This window comes from Equus asinus, chromosome 13, assembly GCF_041296235.1.
Source record: "Equus asinus isolate D_3611 breed Donkey chromosome 13, EquAss-T2T_v2, whole genome shotgun sequence".
Lineage (NCBI taxonomy): Eukaryota > Metazoa > Chordata > Mammalia > Perissodactyla > Equidae > Equus > Equus asinus.
Window position 1 is genome coordinate 4,106,741 of NC_091802.1, and position 20,124 is coordinate 4,126,864.

At 38.5% G+C, this 20,124-nt stretch overlaps 1 protein-coding gene across 36 annotated transcripts in view; it reads right to left on the reverse strand.

The window, feature by feature from the left end:
• Window positions 1–2,701: 2,701 nt before the first annotated feature.
• NCOR1 (nuclear receptor corepressor 1) overlaps window positions 2,702–20,124 on the reverse strand; it is a 154,709-nt gene continuing 137,286 nt past the window's right edge. For 31 of the 36 annotated variants that reach the window (XM_070481978.1, XM_070481982.1, XM_070481975.1 and 28 more), the window contains 9 exons: window positions 18,605–18,733; window positions 18,013–18,170; window positions 17,367–17,590; window positions 14,358–14,498; window positions 12,451–12,593; window positions 8,234–8,287; window positions 7,555–7,776; window positions 4,758–4,934; window positions 2,702–3,254 (listed from right to left, as the gene is read on the reverse strand). In XM_070481978.1, coding sequence (XP_070338079.1) covers window positions 3,067–3,254; window positions 4,758–4,934; window positions 7,555–7,776; window positions 8,234–8,287; window positions 12,451–12,593; window positions 14,358–14,498; window positions 17,367–17,590; window positions 18,013–18,170; window positions 18,605–18,733 — 1,436 coding nt within the window. In that variant the 3' untranslated portion in view covers window positions 2,702–3,066. The remainder of the gene's footprint in view (window positions 3,255–4,757; window positions 4,935–7,554; window positions 7,777–8,233; window positions 8,288–12,450; window positions 12,594–14,357; window positions 14,499–17,366; window positions 17,591–18,012; window positions 18,171–18,604; window positions 18,734–20,124) is intronic. The other 5 variants (XM_070481988.1, XM_070481987.1, XM_070481977.1 and 2 more) reach the window with 1 other exon arrangement.

Genomic DNA, 20,124 nt, shown 5'->3' on the forward strand with positions numbered 1-20,124 from the left:
TCAGAGATTAGACTAAAAGCAGAATTTTATATTTTGCAGGGTAAATTTCTTCCCACTTTGTCTAAGCTCATCAATTATTTACCACCCAGCTAATTCTTTTAATCAAGTCTAACTCAGAAAGATGAACTATAATATAAATCAGATTGAATTTCAGTGTAACCCAGTCTTAATTTATTGGTAATGAAAAAAAAATTAGCATCAACTACTCACCTTCTGCATTAAGAACATTTTTACCTTTTCACAATTGCAGGGCTTACTAAAAGTTAGATTTTCATTCCAGGTTTTATTTAAGAATTTTTGACCCTCTACAATGATTCAGCTCATGGTCCTGGTGCTGGAAAAATTGTAGTTTTCAGAGAAACCGTCTCTGCATGTGGGTGTGAGAGGCAGTCTCTCTTCATGTTTTTCATTAAAGTTCATTGCACTGTTGTAAAAAGGTAGCAAAGCAAAGCAGGAGGAAGACTGACTCTTTTACTGACTGGTCTGAATTCAAAAGTGAATTGTTAAAAATAGTGTACTTTAAACTTTTGAACTGTTCACTGGGGTTTTCAGGGCATAAATATTTTAAAAATAAAATCACTCAGCATACCAAAGTAAAAGCATTATGAAACTTCTAATCATACTTCTATGAATAGTATTAGGAAGACCTTAATTTAGTTCGGGGTGCTAAAAAATCATGCGTAAGGATGTGTAGCTTCAGAATGCTGAGATCGCAGCCTGCAGAGTGCTACGCCTTTGTTTACAGTTCACTTCTGCAAATCATCAGTCTCTCAAAGCGCTGTGCTTGCCGTCAGTCATGCTAAGGTGGCCCTCCACCCCCTCCCAAGACGGTTTGCTCCATAGGTAAGCCATACAAAAATTCTGTCCTGTCGTTGTTCTTAACTAAGAAATGATATTGGATTTTATCTCCCATTCTGAAATCTCTTCTCCAGGTGATGGTAAATGTAGTAAAACAAACATGCATGGTGATGAGGATAGGGTGAGTGGTTAATAGCTGCTCACTTTGGGGTCCTCAATTGGAACTACAGAAACGACAAGTTAGGCTCTGATCTGAGTGTTCTCAGGAACTCTTCTGACTTGAAATAGTTCAAGAGCCTCGGGGTCATAGAAAAATACCATCAATCTCTTTTGGGTCAGTTGGCAACATAAATTATCAACGAAGTCTAAAATATTACCAGTACCTAAAAAAAATTTCAGCAGAAAGATGTTAAGTAGAACATTTAGTTTCATTCACATTAAAATTTTATGTATATGTACATAAATTTATAATAAAGTGATACCAACTTTCCAAGTAGTAGAAATCAGATTGCTAAACCTGATCTAAAGTTTATTTTGAGGACCTCAAGTCTACAAGAGTGGGATAGTAATAGGAGTGAAGGCTTTAACTTCAGACAAACGTGGATTTATGGCCTATCTTTGTCGCTTATTTAACTTGATGGGCAAACTACTGAACTTGTGTCCTCATCTATAAAATAAAGATTAGATACCACTGCCACAGGATGATGTGAGGGTCTCAATCACGCATATGAAATACTCATTACAAAAGAGGCACTCAGTCAGTGGTTATCAGAGACCTGCTTTCTTTAGAGGCTTGAGTACTTTTGTTAAAAAGTTTAGGTCTACTTAAAGTCTGCAAAGCAGTAATTTTTATCATCCTGAGAGATCTCTATTTCTCCTGTTTCTAATCATCAGTGGCATTCTCCCGAAACGGTTATCTGTATGCTTAGTATCTATACGAAGGATGCTTCAATGCTATCTATGCTTAAGTTGTATTAAAAAAATCTAAAAATTCAACAAGCAATTATTAATGAAAGTTTAAACTGACCCTCTAGTACCATAATTAGTTTAAAATTCCGTCTTTTAAATTATTTGCTCCTTGAGATTCAGTGAAATGAAAACATTCAGCGGTAAACTCTTGCCCACAAGGAATCAAAGTGAGTAAATCACTAGCACGCAGGGAAGGGGAAAGGACCATGTGGTCACCATGAGAGTTCAGGATATGCAGCACAAAGCAAATCTGAAGGACTAGATTCTACACGGATCATCATCTTCTAACTCAATCAATAATATGTATCAAACTGAAGAAAAGTGTAAGTTTTTCCTTTGAGATCTGAGACACCAAGAGCCTTCATCACAAATAATCTACTGTAGCTATGGACAGGGTAGTCAAATTTATTTCAAAACAAAAGCTTTGTTGGGCTGCATCAAATGCAGGAGGAAAAAGAATACTTCGGGGCATGGTCAAATTACCAGTGTGCATAACAGTGAGGTATGCTCAAATAAGCCTTTAAAACTTTAAAACCTGAACTATAACATACCCATGCAGTAATATTTTTTCAGTGCTACTAATTAAAAAAAAAAAAAAAATTAAAGCCTGCATTGGAAATTTACAAAATGGCAGAATTTTGTGTCTCCTACCTTTTGACCGTAATATGTTAATGTACAGATTTTATGACAGGGTCTGTGTTAAAAAATCTAAACATTTCCACAAGATTTTAAACATCACTGGGAATCTGAATTTAGAAGAGACAAAATTGGATAAAAGTACAATGCCCGTGACAGCCAACGTTTTGTAACTGGGCTGTATGAGGTTGTTTAGAAGGCAAGGGTTAAAAAGATAGATGAAAAGATTTTTAAAAATTACCCCCAAAGTTGATGCGCTGATTTGAATATAAGTACACCAGATACTACAGCATGGGGAAACACTGCAAAAAGATAATCTATTTACAGAAGAGTGATTTAAAGACATTATGTTTTTTGTTTTTTTTTTTTTACAAACAGATGTAAGAACAGGAATTGTCCACTTTTTAAAAACTCTACATTTCAACCCTCCACTATTATTATAATTTGCTGAACTGCCTGTATCAAAGGCAGTTCCCCCCCATTTGACTCTCCAAATAAATTTCCATCATTTCTTCATCATCCATGGTCCAGGCTCTCCTGAAAAGTCTCTGGGCACAAGTCATAGGAGGGCAGGTTTTTGACCTGCAATTAAAAATAAAATCACCAAAAACTAGAGATCCCCCCCCACACCCTGGCCCCGCCAAGATCCCTTCTCTGAGCAGTTCAGTCATCACTATCCGACAGCGTCTCGTACTGTGCTGAGAGCAGCGGGGCAGGCTCTCGTTCCCAGATCCTGTTCTGTTGGTGAGGAGCTGCTTGGTTCACAGAAGAGGGGGCACATGCAATCGGTGTTGGTGGCGTACTGCTGAGCATCCGCATAGTCAGAGGGTTATAAGGAAACTGAGTTGAGCCTGACAAAAGAAAAATTAGGTTTTCATTCTTAACAGCATAGTTGCTGTTTCATCCAACTTTCATAGGATGGAGGAGGACAGGATTATTCTAGTAAAATGGTCTTGTTACACTAAGAGCAAAGTGAAACAACATGGAAGGGCCAAGGTTCCACCACTTAGATTGTAGCCAGTGATAAATAACAGCAGTCAGTCTAGAAAGGATGATTGACAGCAGTAAGCACAATGAGATGAAGGCTGCTGAGCCCAGAAGTGAAAGCTTTGGGCTGGGTTTTTAGTTAAGTCTAGAACTAGGTGTTTCCGTGGGGGATCCAAGTAGAACTGCTGGCTGCTGAGCTCTAGCTGAGTCTGATTACACCAAGAGCTTCCTGGTCCTTAAAGACAAATGTAGGGGCACGATTCTCAGAGCATGAGGAGGATGACAGGTGCCCAGGGATGTCACAGGGCGAGGGGCAGATTTACAATGTACAAGACTTCGAAGAGGAATACATAACCCTGATGATAGCACTGCTACCTTCTGCCAGTTTCTAGATTGTTTCATTGTCCCCAGAAAGCCTCCTACAGCTTAAATTCTCGAAACAGAAAATATTTCATCAAGTAATTAATTTCATGCATGGTTTAATATTCCTTCCCTAAGAGATGTGAGCACAAACGATCACTGGGCTAGGCTAGAAGTTTTCAAATTAGTACACAACCATTTTTGCACGTGGTGTGAGAATTTTATAAAGCAAAAGCCTTAAATTATGCTGATATAATATCCATATGAAATTTATATATATCTTAAGGGGGAGGGCACATTTCAGATTTTTCTCAGTGACATATATGTGTATTTAACCTGGAAGAAAAGGACAGTTTATAATTCTCTGAAACCCTTAAATCCACAGCAAATATCCCAGTTTGATTAAAAAAAAAAAAAAGTCTGTTCCTTTTCAAGACTACCATTATCAAGGTTATTAACTGGGGGGGGGAAAAGCTTACAAACAGGCACAAAATAGAAACCATTAATAAATATCTTAGAGTATTATTTTTCATCAATTTATACATAGTGTAGCCTACAGAGAGATAATGGCTTTTTAAACTATTCTTCCCATTTCTGACTTAGATTTGTTATTATTTCCCCGAGAACCTTCTCTAAGAATATCTGTATGAAAGGCTGAACAGGAAGCTATCTTGGGAGTGGCACTTTACATCAGGTAGTTCATGAAAGAACTTAACTTGCTTTGCAAACAAAGCAGATGTTGGCTACCAGCATAATAGAGAAATGAGGGAAATGGGTAAGAGATTTTTTCATAGCTTTTCTTTTGTTCATAGTAATCAGACCTTGCATTCTTAATATTTTTAAGATTTTATGCACGCAATTTCTATTCTGGAAAGTGGAATCTATCAATGATACAGTAATGGAAATATAGCTTTCAAAAAACAAAGTTTCTGATTTTAGAAGAAGTACTAACCAAGGCATTGACATAAATTGCTTTAAGACTCATTTTCTAGCAGTAGGTTCCTCACCTGTTGAAGAGGGCCGATCTTCCCAGGCCCAGCCTGGCGTCTGCCTGTGGTAATCCCCTTCTGAATGGACAGAGGAGACTGAAGAGGGCCGTTCAGTTCCTAAGTAGCCTTGCCCAGGGATAGGAGATTTAGATTTCCTGCTGTTTGACTTGCTGATCAGCTTTGGTTTGCAAACTCCTAAAAGTGAAATAAATTATTAATACTGATATATAATAATTATGTTCTCAACTTAAAGACATATCAAAATGATGATGATTATATGATGCTGAGTGAAAAAAGCAGAATGGTAGCATGAAGAATCCAGATCTTAGTATCGAATGAAGTAAAAATATAATTAAAAGAAAGCCAGAGGGGCTGGCCCCGTGGCCGAGTGGTTAAGTTTGCACGCTCCGCTGCAGGCGGCCCAGTGTTGCGTTGCTTCGAATCCTGGGCGCGGACATGACACTGCTCATCAGACCACGCTGAGGCAGCGTCCCACATGCCACAACTAGAAGGACCCACAACGAAATATACAACTATGTACCGGGGGGGCTTTGGGGAGAAAAAGGAAAAAATAAAATCTTAAAAAAAAAAAAAAAAAAGAAAGCCAGAATTTTCTTGTAGCAACTAAAACAAAAAGGGTGTGTTCTCACTCCATAAACTTAAAACCTGTAGCCAAGGAACTAAAATTTCTGGAACATCCTTTCTTTTCTGGCCTCGGAGCATAGAAACTGCTAAGGAAATTAAAGCAGGTTGACAAAAATCTTAAGTCCTCACTACCTACCTCCTCCACCACTGACTGAGAGAGAGGCAAACAGAGAAGTTAATACACCACCCCAAGGAAACAGTAAGTCAGAGGAAGAGAGTGTAGAGCAGAAGCCCCTTGATAGCTCTACTGGGCCTCAGCAGAAGCTTGCCAAATTTTGGTGGCCCTTTCTGTTTTTCCAGGCTCGGTTTAGTTGGTGACCTCACCAACGAGGAATGCCCTTGAGTGGGCTCTAGAACAAAACATTAAAAACATCTCAAAAGAGATCAGAGTCGGGTCACCAGCAAACGTTTTCCTCAGCCCTAGCAGAACAAAATCACCCTGCCCCAAATCCTTCAGGGTACCAAAAAAAAGGGGCATAAAGCAACTTCTACCCCTTGAACTATCTGGAAAGAGAAGTGCAAGTCCTTGATGATAAGGAAGAGAATATAATAGAAACAACAAGTGGAAAATGTGCTTTATATACTGAAAGAAAACTTCAAAATAAAGGAAGCCAGTCTACAAAAGTAGCTGACGGAAGAGATAACCAAAAAGAATGATGAAAAGGCTTAGGAAATAACATTAAGCAAGGATCAGAATAGACATAACGAAAAGGGAATTATTAGGACAAAGGAAAAATCTGAGATCCAGTATAAGAAACAAAGATCAAGATGACTAACATAATTAGAAGGTAACATATGGAGGAGAAAGACTTTGTAGCAAAAAGATAATTAATTGTGTTTCTGAAATGGAGAACCCAACAAAAGAAACAGAAAATAACTAAGAGGAACATTTCATAGGACATTTTGCTAAGTGTAGAGATCAACCTGCAGATGCAAATGCCCTGTGTGATCAGGAAAATCTGATACAGAATGATGAATACTAACACATACTTACGGTTAATTTACTGAAATTGAGGAAAAAAGGATTCTTAAGGCAGATAAATTGTCACCTGTCAAAACGGAGGCAACATCTGGCCTTATACAACAGTGAATGCCAGAAAAAGTTGTAATAGTTGTCTACAGGGTGTTTTGAGAAAAGTATGTGTTAAGAATATTATAACCTGTCATTCAAATATAAAGGCAACAAAAAGACATTCTTGAGCATGAAAGATCTTGAAATATAGCACCCTTTGTGAGAAAATGGAATGTGAAAACCTTACCAAAAAGAAATGCCATAATAAAAAGATTATACAACCAGGATAATTCTAATTGTGTAAAAGTCACCAATATTATAACCTTAAAATACACACAAACACACTTCAAAGCAATAAAAACCAGAAGGTAAGAGCTCTCTGCTCATTTGAAAACAAATGCTCATCTTTCAGAGCAGGAAGAGAATCCATATTGTCCTAAAATTAATATATATGTAAAAATAAATAAAAACATCTAATTAATCTTTTTCTTAACTTTAGTGAGACCTTTTACTTGACAATAGCAGAGGAAAATAAACCTAAACTAAACCTGAAATATTGCTGACTTTCAGGTAATTTTTTAAGCATAAGAGTTTGCAAAAGATTAAGAAAAAAGGTTATAGTTAAACATTAAAAGCTTAAATCATGGTTTTTTGTGTGCAGCAAGGCTTTAACAGCATGTATAAAATGAGCTCATTCTAATATCTGTCATGTCTGGAATGATGATTATCAAACGACACTAGCTTTCTGGATGATTTGATCTGAAGGTTTTTTTTTCCTTACTCTTTCTATGGCTTAAAATTCTTTTATACTGAAGGCTCAGTATAATCAATTTTATTACAACAGAAAGTCACTTTTATTCAAAAGCAGAATTGCACTTGTATTACAGTTACAATGTATGCATACAGCTAAGGACTTAGCTGCTGATATGCTGAAGGCTGACATTCTGGGTAAAAATTTTCATCCTTTTTAATTTCTGTTCATGTTACTAAAACATCTAAGCAAGTAAAAAAAAATTTTTTTTTTTTAAAGTAACTGAAACCCTCAGAGGTGACTCTGAGCACATAAATGAAATCTGTGAGTGACACATTAGAACTTGGGAAGTAAATTGGCTTTTTCTTGGGAAAGGCAGCAGAAGAGCACTAAAATGAAAACTTTACCTGAATGAGGTGATGGGTCCCCCTCCTCTCTCCGTGTCTCACCACTGGTCACAACCGAAGTGTTGGCACCACCAGGCACTACTCCCACTGTTTGGGACAGGACAACTCCGTGATCCTCAACTTTGTCATCAAAGCTTCCCATGAGGGCCTTCCTGATAATGTCTTCTAGACCGAGATTACTGGCAGGATCAGCAAAAGAATGACCTCTAGAGCTAACTGAGCCTAAAAGAGACAACCATAACATTTCTGCTTATTTCTGAGAGGCAGATCAGGAAACAGAAGGGAACAGACTGCCTAGAGTCCTTCAGACCATTGCGTCCACACAGCACCTGCCAAGTTGCCTGAAAACCCATGGCCATCTAAATCAAAATAATAATTCTAGGAACTTTATTTTTCTTTGCTAAATGAATCAGTTCCCCACTTGTGTTAAAGTTACTCAACCGTTTTCTTCTCGTTTCAGTTCCCCAGTTTCTACATTCTTCATCTTTTCAACAAGTATTTATTGAACCTCAGTTCACTTTTTATTGCTCTTGACTATCTCCTCTCTGAGTAAATTAGGCACTATTATTCATTTTTGCATACTGGAGCAGTCCCCTGGTATGCAGTCCATACTTAATACAATTGGTTGGACTGCTACCATACCAATTTCATAATGACAAATAATATATTTGAATCTTACCTGAGGTAGTGACTGCTGGCAAATTAAAGATCTCAGTTCCTGGCTGAGCAGCTGCTGTAAACAGACATTCAAGTTAATTGAGATGTGATAATCATATACAGCAAAGAGATAAAGCCTCAAAAATAATTCTACAATAAAATTAACCATTTTCCATGATGGGAACCTTATTTTTCACTTGTTAAGTGAAGATAAAGTAAAAGAAATAATTATGTTTTTAAAAAAGGAAATGAGGACATAAAAAATTGGGTGAGGTAGGAAAATCAGAACAGGTGTAATATAAGCCCAAGGTGGGAACGAAACTTTGTATTGCTGGAGAAAAAACTGCTCTCAGAACAGGAATCCAGGCTTGCTAGGGAGACGAGATCCAGGGGAAAGACACCTCAATGTGTAGGATGAAAATGACCAAGTCTTTCCCTAACATGGTTGACTGGAAACTTCTTACATTCCCAGATGAGACAAAGATTCTGTCTGTTGATTTTTTCATTCCTGCTAATTGTGCAATTTGTAATTTGCATGGTTTGAATGACAATAGCTGAGACAATCTGGCAACTACCTATAAAGGACTGGGCCAGAAATAGAAGGAATTTGGGAACAGAAATGGTATTTTCATCACAGCTTCCAACTTGATGCTGAGAATTTGAAAGAGAAAGAACATAGGAAGTAAGTGGGTGGACAAATGATGTCCCAGAGAATGTGGAGAACGCGGGGTTTGGGATGAGACTGCAGAAGAATGGACTTTTACCTAGGGGTGAGAGCCATCTGTGAAGATGGGGAGTACATGTGCCTAGAAGCCAACTTTCTTGATCAGGGGAACTTTAAACTGGCAAGAGGAAAAGGAGAAAAATCTCCAGGAAAAACTATAAAACAGTGACTGCGGTTGACAGTCTCCTTACGTATGGGTCAGGTAACATTTATGATAAATAAACTGAACCTGAAATAACACAAAATGATAAATACAGCCTTGCAGTTATCAAAAATTTTACAAATATTTATTGAGCAATTATTTGGGTGAATCATAATAAAATCACCTCTTTGATCAGAAATGGTCAGACACACACACAATTTCATATAGTTCAACCAAGGATAATACCAAGATACTGTCCTTACAGTGCACTCCTTCCTCTACCTATGAAGCTTATCGTTCAGTGTGGTACTTTCTAAGGCCATCAAATCTGATTCACCTGGGCAGCTTAGTAAAAGTACCAATTTCCTAGATTCCTGGGGCCCTGTGATTCATATATTTAACAAGCATTCCTGGAGATGGATGGATATTGAAGTTGAAGGACCTCTGGTTTAAAACAGATGGGCAAACTGAAAGAACATGATAATTACTCAGAAATGAGGGGAAAAGAAAATAGATATTTGAGAGCTGTTTAGGAAGCAGACTTCACAGGAGGAGGCAGCACCACCAGGAGGTGAAGAATGAGGGAGAGAAGATTTGCCAGGAAGATAATTAGCGGAGCCACATAAAGGTAAACGTGGTAGGGAAGGAGGAGGAACAGATTTTTCTGTGTGAAGGGGCAGAATGTTAATTGAATTTTAGACATTTAAGGGGCTAGTAAGATATTCAAGAAGAAATGAGGTCTGCAAAGATACCAAAGCAGATGTTAGTAGAAAAGTTGAACTCCAGATATAAGTGGGAATTTTCACAGTTTAAACCCCCAGAGTGGATGAAATGACTCAGAGATTATAGCGCATGAGGAGAAAACTGGGAAAACCAACATTCAAGGGCCAGGCAAAGCAAGACTGTGCCTTAAGGATAAGAAATGGCCAAAGAAGTAAAGAAAAAAAAAAAGAGGAGAAAGTAGTATCTGAAAGCCAAGAGAGGCAAATATTTCTGGAAGAGCAAAGTGGTTCAACTAGTGTCAATAGCTGCAGAGAGAACAAATAAAGTTTTCAAGTGTTAAAGTCTTTGAAGAATAAAGTCACTGATGTCCTTGGTGGGAACACTGAATTGAGAGACGTGAGTTGAAGTGAAGCTGTCCTGGTGGCCGATGGCTTTGATTTCTCAGTTCTACTTCCCCGTGAGCACTGAATGTGCCCTCAGGTCCCATGAGCCCACTTATTACTTAATTCCTTAATTGTCCCCTTGCACAATCAAAGAGTTCTTGCAATCAAAACAAATCCCAGACTAAAGCAATTTTGTTAGTACCTGCCTTAAGACGTTAATAAATTTTATCTTCTATTAAAGTTAGGTACGTATTTCATTATACATTTTCAGAGAGTAGAGACCATCTGTCACTCTAAAAGCAACCAACATAGTACCCTGCTCAATAAATGATTGTGATTTAATGAATGAGAGAGCTGCTGCCTGAGGATAATGGAAAACATTAGAAAAAAGAAGAAAACTATAAAGTAGGCTTCTTCAATTCATATGTGGCATTTACCTGTCAAGAATTTTTTTCCCACTAAAATGGCAAAGCAGAGACTAGAGAGGATGAGTGTAAACCACACAAAGGTGAAACAACTGGCTGCTCTAAAACCTCTGTCTCCATGCTCTGACACATCCATTTCTAGGTTCTGAAAGAATCTGAACATGAGAGCACTACATTTTTGTTGGTGACATTTGAGAAGCTGTAAATAACAGATGAAACCACTGAAGACTGGAGACAGAAAAATGTAATGATACTATTTTAAAAAAGAAGAAAGGATATCTGTAAGCCTGACAGCAATTCTGGTCAACATTCTAAAATATCTTTTAGATGGTCTGTTACCACTTAAAGAGAATCTAGTAATTAAGAGCTAGCATAAGTCCACAAACAATAATTGACAGTGGGCTCATCCTTTTTTCTCTTTGACGTTTAACCTTTATTAATCACAAAGTGTGACAGATCCACACACATCCACCTGGCTGTTTATAGTTCCTAACCCACAATTTCCTTTCTTTGGAAAGGGCCAAGAGACTAGTAGATTGTAGATCACAGAAATATAGTACTGTGTCTGCCTAGATTTCTGCAAGGCATCCAACAAAGTCTCTGTACCACCGGATATACTCGAGGAAAAGATGGCTAAGTAAGGACAGGGTGATGGTCTCAGTGAGTGTGCTGAATAATAATGTGAGAAGGTTCCAATTAATGCACATGCATATCAACCCAGAAGAAAGGTTTGGATGCCACAGAGCTTTATCCTACTGGATATTTACCAGCAATCTGGGTAATGATGCCATAGGTACAGAACTGTTAGAATATAGTTAGTACATCATTAGAAGCATGGGCTCTGGAGTTGGAATGCCTGAGTTTGAACCACAGCCCATTACTTACTAATTATGTAACTTGCACCAGTTATTAAAAACCTGAGTCTCAGTTTCCTCATCCAAAAAATGGAGATAATTATAATAGGTAGCATGTAAGGCTGTTGTGCCTAACGCATAGTAAGTGCTATATATTTAACTGTTTGCTACCATTATTATTGATGTTATTATATTTTTAGATGGTGGGTTTATCAGATTTGCAGGTGAATGCTGGATGACCAAACAGATCCAGAAAGACACTGGCAGGATAGAAAAAGTAGTTGGAATGGTGGAAGCACAGACTGCCTCATCCTATACACGGCACTAGTAATACAAAAGTACAGCAAGGGAAAGGGATGGACCAACAGCCGCACATCAAAAAAGACCTTGATATTTATATTGATACTAAGTGCACTATAACTTAAGAGTGTTAGGTTGCCAAAGAACCCTAATATACCCTTAGGCTCCCTTAATAATGAGAAATTTAGGATAGATCATACCACACTACTCAGGATGTACTGAAAGGCTAAGCTAAATAAAATGTTTTTAGTGGACAGCAACAGATGGTAAGAATACTCGGCACCAGGCCATATGATGAAAAACTGATGAAACTGGGGATGTTTATAAAGACTCAAATGACCTGTCTTCAAATCCCTGAAGAGAAGTCATGTGGAGACGGCCCAAATGGATAAAATGAAGACCAGTGGGTAAAAAACTAGGAGAGCTAATCTAGCCCCACATAAGAAGAAAGTTTCCTAGACTTAGCATTTGTTCAAAGAGAAAGTGGACAGCTTCAGGAGGTAGCAAGTTCTTGCTCACTAATAGGAAATCACGTTCTGGCAGACATGAGAAGGAACTTTAGGATCAGATGTGGTTGGACAGATGCCTATAAGAGCCTTCAAACTCAATGATTACACGAGAGGCAACATTGGAGATATCATTATTAATGCACATTTTATTTGGGGTTCATGAAAGAAATCCCACTTACCCATATCAGAGTCACCTCCACCAGAGGAGTTCAACTTACGAAAAATCTCCTGCTTCTTTGATTTAACCATGGGTGACGTGTTTTCAAGCTTGGTGAAGAATGAAGGCAAGTAGCTTATACCCCCTGGTGAGCGGGAATCATTCCTGTTAGGAACATAGTTATGTCTGTTATCATCATGTACTCCTAACCTTGGGGACTTTTCTATCAATTATAACAACAGTGATAGGGTATTTGGGAACACTACCACCTCCCCAAACTTGTGTTTGTGGTTATATCTGTAAGGAGCAATATGTGATCATAAGCCAGTTACTATGTCATATTTGAGGACATAGTCAAAGAACACTCAAAGATGAAACCATAAAATAAGGACTGGAAGGGGGATAATCTAAAACAGAGATTCTTAACAAAGAATAAGCAGCCAATGGATATTAACAGGAAAACTCAGAAACAGCTTATTATGATGCTGTCTGCTTAACAGCACAAACACTGATATATTTATGGCTATCACATAAACTGGGAACTATAAGCAGAATTACATTTAAGTTCAAGAAAATTATAACTAATAGTACATTTGCCTATAAGATAGCAAGAGCTCACACCAAAGCAATCGACAGTTGGACTTGAACAAAACAGCTGCAGTATAGAAATAAAACTGCCTATTTGTTAAACTTATTTCAAGCCTCCTACCAGATGAAATGAGTTTCACGTAAAGGGTTTCATATTTCATTGGCAGCTACCTATACTAACACATTTTTTAAAAAGTTTCCTCAAGACCACCAAGGATCTACCTAGAGCTGGAGATGAAATGGAGAACAGAGAAGGCTACTGATAATCTCATCATGCGGATTCATTCATTCGTCATTCAAACATGAGAACACCTACTATAAGCCAAGTAAGATAAATAAGGTAACAAACAGAAAAATGAATAAATTGTGATCCCTGTCCTCAAGAGAATCACAGACTTTGGGGAAAACGTGTAATGTATAGTTACATTTGATATCATTCCCTTTCCAAAACTGGATTTTCTTCCTATTTGATTGAAAGGTACCAACATCTATGTGGTTGCCTATAAATATATACAATAAGTAAATAACTTACAACACATTGTAAGAAATGCACTAACAATGTGGAGTGAGACAGATCTTGGTTTAAAGCTGGACTCTCCCTCTTTATTTGACCGTGGGCAAATCATGTATTCACATCTCAGAGCATCATGGGAGGGTGTTCCACACCAAGAAAACAACATACGTATGAACTGAGAGGAACTCAGGGAACAATAAACAATGTGATCTGGACAGAAAATGAAGGATAAGGGTGAAGTGGCAGGAAATGAGATAAGCAGCATGAACCTGGTGATAAAGGAACTCAAACGCCATGCTAATGACAGTGCTTGACTCTACGTAAGTTTTAGAGAAATCACTCTGATGGAAGGGGACCAGATGCCAAATCAAAGGTGTCTAATCTAAATGGGAATAAAAATCTAATTATGCACAGAGTTGGGTTAGGATTAGAAACAAGTAAGAAAAATATGTAAAGCAGTTCAGCACAGGTGCTCACTGTCACTTCCCTTCCACATATAGTCCTCAGTGCTTGGCATATGATGAGCACTCATAGGGACAGGAGCAATGTGTGACCACACAGAGAAAAAAGGTCTTTAAAAAAGGTCTAGAAGGATGTAATTTCAAGAGGAATAATGAACAATTGTCTTGTATAATCTATTTAAATATTATAATTTTTTCATGAAAATCCACTAGCATTAGATCACTATGAAAACAGAGACTAAATGATCCTCTGAGAGTCCTATCCTGACATATAATCCAAAAGAGAAAAAAGGCACTGACATAAGAAAAACAACACACACACTCATAACTGGGAGCTGTCAGCTAGGAAGGGCACCCACTCCTCACCTCTGCTCTGCAGGCTCCGCTCCTCTCTGAGACAGAAGCAGCATGCTGTCCTGTTTCTCATGCCCAACTGGAACCTGCGGTGGGGAGATGGGCTCGTAGGGCTCTGAAGACACATGACTCCTCTCTGGGGATTTTCCAGGCCTAATATTGTAACACATGAAATATTAGATTGTGCTCCTAGGGCTCACCTATGGCTATTCTAAACAGAAACCGGTTAACTCATTACTTCCTTCAGGAGAAGGCACAAAAGTTGGCAATGTCTATCATTGAGAAAGTTGCCTCAGGTATTCACTGTATACCTAGTTACCAAAAAAAGTCTGTTTCTGCTGCTTCATCCATGCATGCCCAGCGGATTTGGGAGTTGCGTCACAAATAGCGCCACAGGACAGGCCGCAGCGGAGGCTCCATCGGGAGGCCATTGTGTGCTTCAGCATCAGACCCCATCCTACCCTTGGCCAGCTACTCTGGTGAGCCCTCAAGGGTTTTACTGCTGATTTTGAGCCTTGACTTACCAGGTCTTTCCCTATTTGGTCAGAAAATAAAGGACTTGAGTACTAAACTGAAACCTAAGGAGTGTGTCAGGTGAGTCAAGAAAAGGTCTAGTTCTACTATTTTAGGGCTGAGCAGTTCTCTGCAATGTAATGTTTTTCCTCTGGATACCATGTTGGTAAGGATAACTGAGACACTGTTTAGACCAAGAAAGTTTTTGGTTTAGTGATTATACATATTAAGAGCCACCTGTGACCATTAATGTTTGCTTTTATTACTGTTATATATATATTTAAATATATAGTTATATATACATATGTATATGTACAAATACATTATTATATATATACAATTTGTTATTTCCTTTCTCAATGCCATCCAACTCTTAGTGGCCATTTTTGACCATCTTTCTTTTAGTTCTTTAGTGGTCACCTCTAAAACTCTAAATAAGCTTATACCTTTCTTGATTTATCAAACTTGAAACAGTATCTATCAACTCCCTTCCATGAAAGATGAACTTGACTACTTTCTCTATGTTGTTGCCCATTTTTTCTTTTTTTTTTTGTTTTTAAAGATTGGCACCTGAGCTAACAACTGTCGCCAATCTTCTTTTTTTTCTGCTTTTCCTCCCCAAATCCCCACAGTACATAGCTGTACATTTTAGTTGTGGGTCCTTCTAGTTGTGGTATGTGGGATGCCGCCTAAGCATGGCCTGATGAGCAGTGCCACGTCCACCCAGGATCCGAACCTGCAAAACCCTGAGCCACCAAAGCAGAGCACGAGAACTTAAACACTTGGCCATGGGGCCTGCTCCTGCCCATTTTATTTCCATCTTTAGTTTGTCTATTTTAACTTTACATAGCATATTCAGCCATTTTTATGTGATTTACAGCACTCCAGAAAAACTCCTCTGTGTTTTGCTTAATGATTGAAAAATCAATTAACAGTGTTTCACCACATATGGATTGTGTGAACATTTTAAACTATAAAACCAATGAAAGAAATGAATTCCTCATTCAAACGCACAGGTGTAGTGATATAGAAATTACAAGTGAAAAAGTCAAATTTTCTTTTCATAAATGCCATCAATTGCTCAAAATCTGCAACATAGTGCTTTGCATCTGGAATGAATACTCTGGTATAGTTTCCTGTTCTTCTCTGATAACTGAATTTCTTTTCCTTCTTTGGTTAAAAGAGAGTAAATGTGTTTTCGTCTTATCCTTAAGATAATCCAGCTTCTTGAAATGATTATGTCCGAGATTTGCTTCAAAATAATCCAGTTTGAGGGTAGGGCAAGTGTTTCAAAAAATGAATTGGCCCTATGCTGATGATTACCAAAGCTGGGCAATGGATACACAGAAACATTATACTGTTCTCTGTATGTTTAAAAAATCCTACCATAAAGTTTTTTTGTTTTTGTAAATGAAGACCATTCAGCTTTTAAAATACATTATTCTTCCTCCTTTATGTTCTTTCCAAACTTTGAGGGGTTGGTGGGCAGGCTGGAGAACCACCTCTGCTACAAATTTCTTTATCATTCTCTGAATTATGGCTTCCACTACTTTGGTTCATCCCTCCACTGTGTCTTCCAGATATTTGCCAGCATCTTTGACCTGCTGATATCCCAGTCTTGTTCTCAGCATTTTTATGAATTTTATGAATGTTCATGCTGCTTTACTGTAATTTTTAAATTTTTTATTTATTTTTTGAGGAAGATTAGCCCTGAGCTAACATCTGCTACCAATTCTCCTCTTTTTGCTGAGGGAGACTGGCCCTGAGCTAACATCCGTGCCCATCTTCCTCTACTTTATCTGTGGGACGCCTGCCACAGCATGGCTTGACAAGCAGTGTGCAGGTCTGTACCTGGGATCCGAACCGGGAAACCCCAGGCCGCCAAAGCAGAACATGTGAACTTAACTGCTGCACCACAAGGCTGGCCCCCTGCTATACTATAATTTAACATGTGCCAATGCTTAGTCTACCACGCTGAACCAAAAACCTTGCCTCCATTTTGTAAAACTCTAACCACAGAATATTGGATAAGAAGATAAAGAAGAAAAGCTCGTTACCAGATGGCCCTGCCCTACAGGGTAAAATGTTTCCTCTCATGGTGTCTATGTTGGCCTCATTTTCATTATTTAATGCCAGGTTCCTAAACATATGTTATTGCTGACCCAACAGAAACCACTGAGAGAGAAAAACATTTTTATGATTCTGAAGGACTACTCAAAGTGTCCCTATACTACCACCAAACTACACATTCTTCATAACTGTCTTAGCAAACCCACAAGCAGATATAGCATTCAACTTTTGAATACACTTTCAAAAGTGTATAGTACCTGTTGCCCAGACTGTGGACACTCCAAGAATAATATACAGAGGAAAAACTTTCATTTACACTTTCTAGGAAATGAAGGTACATAAAGTTTAGGTATAAGAAATGAATCTCCTATCTTATAGGTATATTCAAATTGTTTTACTGTTGTGAAATTTACATATGGTTTGAAATAAACGCCATACCTTCCCCTGGATTTGTCCACAAGATTTTCTGGAGAGACCCTTGAACCTGGTCTTTGATGGTGGACAGACTGAGACTGGGATTCTGGGCTGTAACGATTTGATGTTTTAGTCCTCACAGGTGTAGACACCAAAGCAGATGGTGAATTTTGGAATGTAGAAGTGGGAGGCTGCTGGGGAGGCTGCGAGGAAACTTGATTTCTAGCAAAATCTTGTGTGATAATTTGCTGTGAATGAGAAAAGAAAGAAGTGGTTAAACCCATTAAATACTTGCAAAAAATGTATAAAAAAGTTGAGACATCTTTATTGTGATTCCTGTTTTTGTTTTTTTTTTTGAGGAAGATTAGCCCTGAGCTAACATTCGCCACCAATCCTTCTCTTTTTTTTGCTGAGGAAGATCGGCCCTGAGCTAAGATCGGTGCCTATCTTCCTCTACTTTATATGTGGGACGCCTGCCATAGCATGGCTTAATAAGCAGTGCACAGGTCCACGCCCAGGATCCAAACTGGTGAACCCTGCGCCTCTGGTGCAGAGCGTGTGAACTTAACGAGTACGCCACCAGGCCGGCCCCTTTATTGTGATTCTATGTGAAATGTGCCTTCTGCATGATCAAAAGAAGAAAAATTAATAAGAAAAATGAAAAACTTACACAGATGTGATCAGCAAGTGTGATCAGTCGATGGGTCCTGGGCACTTGGCCCACCCCCTCAGCCTGTGAAGAAGGGGGCAGCTGCTGCTGTGGAGACGGTGATTCCTGCTGTGGTCGATAGTGATGTAATGGTCCTTCATACTGTCTGGTGGCTTCATCTAATAGAGGACAGACAGACGTCTCACTCCCGGGGTGCCCTTGCCTTTCACTCATTTTCAAAGATTAAACACAACTCAGAGGAACACATGAAAGGGATGTGGTACATATCTCTAACCAGAATTCACATCTTACTTTGGAAGAAAAAATACTTATTTTTCTTCATACTAATACAGAAATCACAGGAATAGCACAGAATAAAATGTGAAAACGTAAGTAGGCAAACAAAATTTATATCAACTATTTTCTATATCATTAAAATATAAACAAAAGAGTAATTAATAAAAGCTTAAAAATCATTTTGCATTAGTGCAATTTTAGATGTTACTCTAAAACAACACTAACAAAAGATTTCTTAACATGGTCTGAACAGATAATTAAAGCAAATGATAAATGCAAATATGAAAACGTAATCTGGTGGCTAAGAAAGACATACTTTCTGTTTGGTTTGCCTTCACCACCTCTGGCTGACAGGCCTGCAGTCTCTCCTGGGGCAGTGCAGGTGAGCTCGCAGGGCTTATCACCTCAATAGCATCGCTAGGTGTTTCATAACGGTGAGAAGATACTTCAAAAAAAGAAAAGAATCTTTTAAAACTAATCCTGTGAAAAGTTTCAAAAGTCCAAGTTCTTCAAACCTATTTGCATATTTTCATTTTTTATTCTCAGAATGTTCAGTGGCACCCCAGGTTAATGACAAAAAACAAGCCCAAAAGACTGGTATCAAAGGTCCATAAGTGCTTCCTCGGTGTTCCTAATCTCAGTAGGGTACAGGATTTTCTCAAATTTTGTGGGCTCTAAGACCTTTAGGTGAGGCAGAATAGAGAACAGATTTGTGACATCCTTCTGGCAGCTGGAAAAGAAAATCACCAGGAAACATTCATCAGAAGAGATTAAACAAATGAGAGCGTAGATCCTCAACAGTTCATTGTTTCCAATAACTTCAGTTCTGTGGGACAGTCACTTCTTAGAAAAACTTTGAGGCTACAAAGCTGCTTCATTACCATGATGATTTTAAAGCTACAGATTAAGTAACATTATATAATGATTTTCTCAAATCATTGGTGTACTGACAAAAATTACTCTAACCAATTTTTTAGCAACATGATACATTGTACAAATAAACAGAAATGGTAAGGAATGTCTGAAGGGAAGCAAATTCACTCCGTTGGGAGAAAGGGAGGATGCCCACATTAGAGAAGGGCCCCCTCTAAGATGCAGTTCCCAAGACAACAGGGTCTATGCAGTAGGTAGCTTTTCACAGTCCTGCCATGGCCTCAGAACTAAAGGGGGAGAGGCAGATATCACCTCTCGCTCAGGAACTTTCTAACTTTAGAGCGCTCTTTGCATTTACAGGCTGCACTGAAGAATCAGAAAACTGCCAGAGACCTGAGTGTGATCAGTTGATGGGTCATGGACACAGGTATAGCAGGTGGGAATGAACTCTGCTAGCAGGCCACCACCTGTTCCTCCAGTACTCAACTGAATGGCCATTTCCTCCTACCCCGCCATCAGGTCATGGAAGTTGCAGTTACCTGGGTTCCAGTATGCTCAGAACAGAAACCTGACAACCAGGATAGAAATTATCTTTGGGGAACTAAAATAAATCATTATATTCAAAGTAATTTATACTACTTTGCAACTTTGATACCCACTGGTACTCATCTCTGTTTATGTATCCAACATCCTAAATCTGCTTACCACATCCAATATACGGTCAATAGAAAGTCTGATGCTAAACTGTGTTCACACTACTCTTGAAGCCTTAAGGGTAAGGGGAAGGCACTGTGTTTCACCTTCAAGGGGAAGGAGGCTCTGAAAAAAACTGAAAACCACACTAAATAACGTCAAAGAGCCTGTTGATTCCATGCAGGTAATTTACCCAGTGATTAAAAAAAAAAAAAAAGATAACCATACTCAGAAATAGAAACAGTGGGAAAAGAAGCCAGACTTTCTATT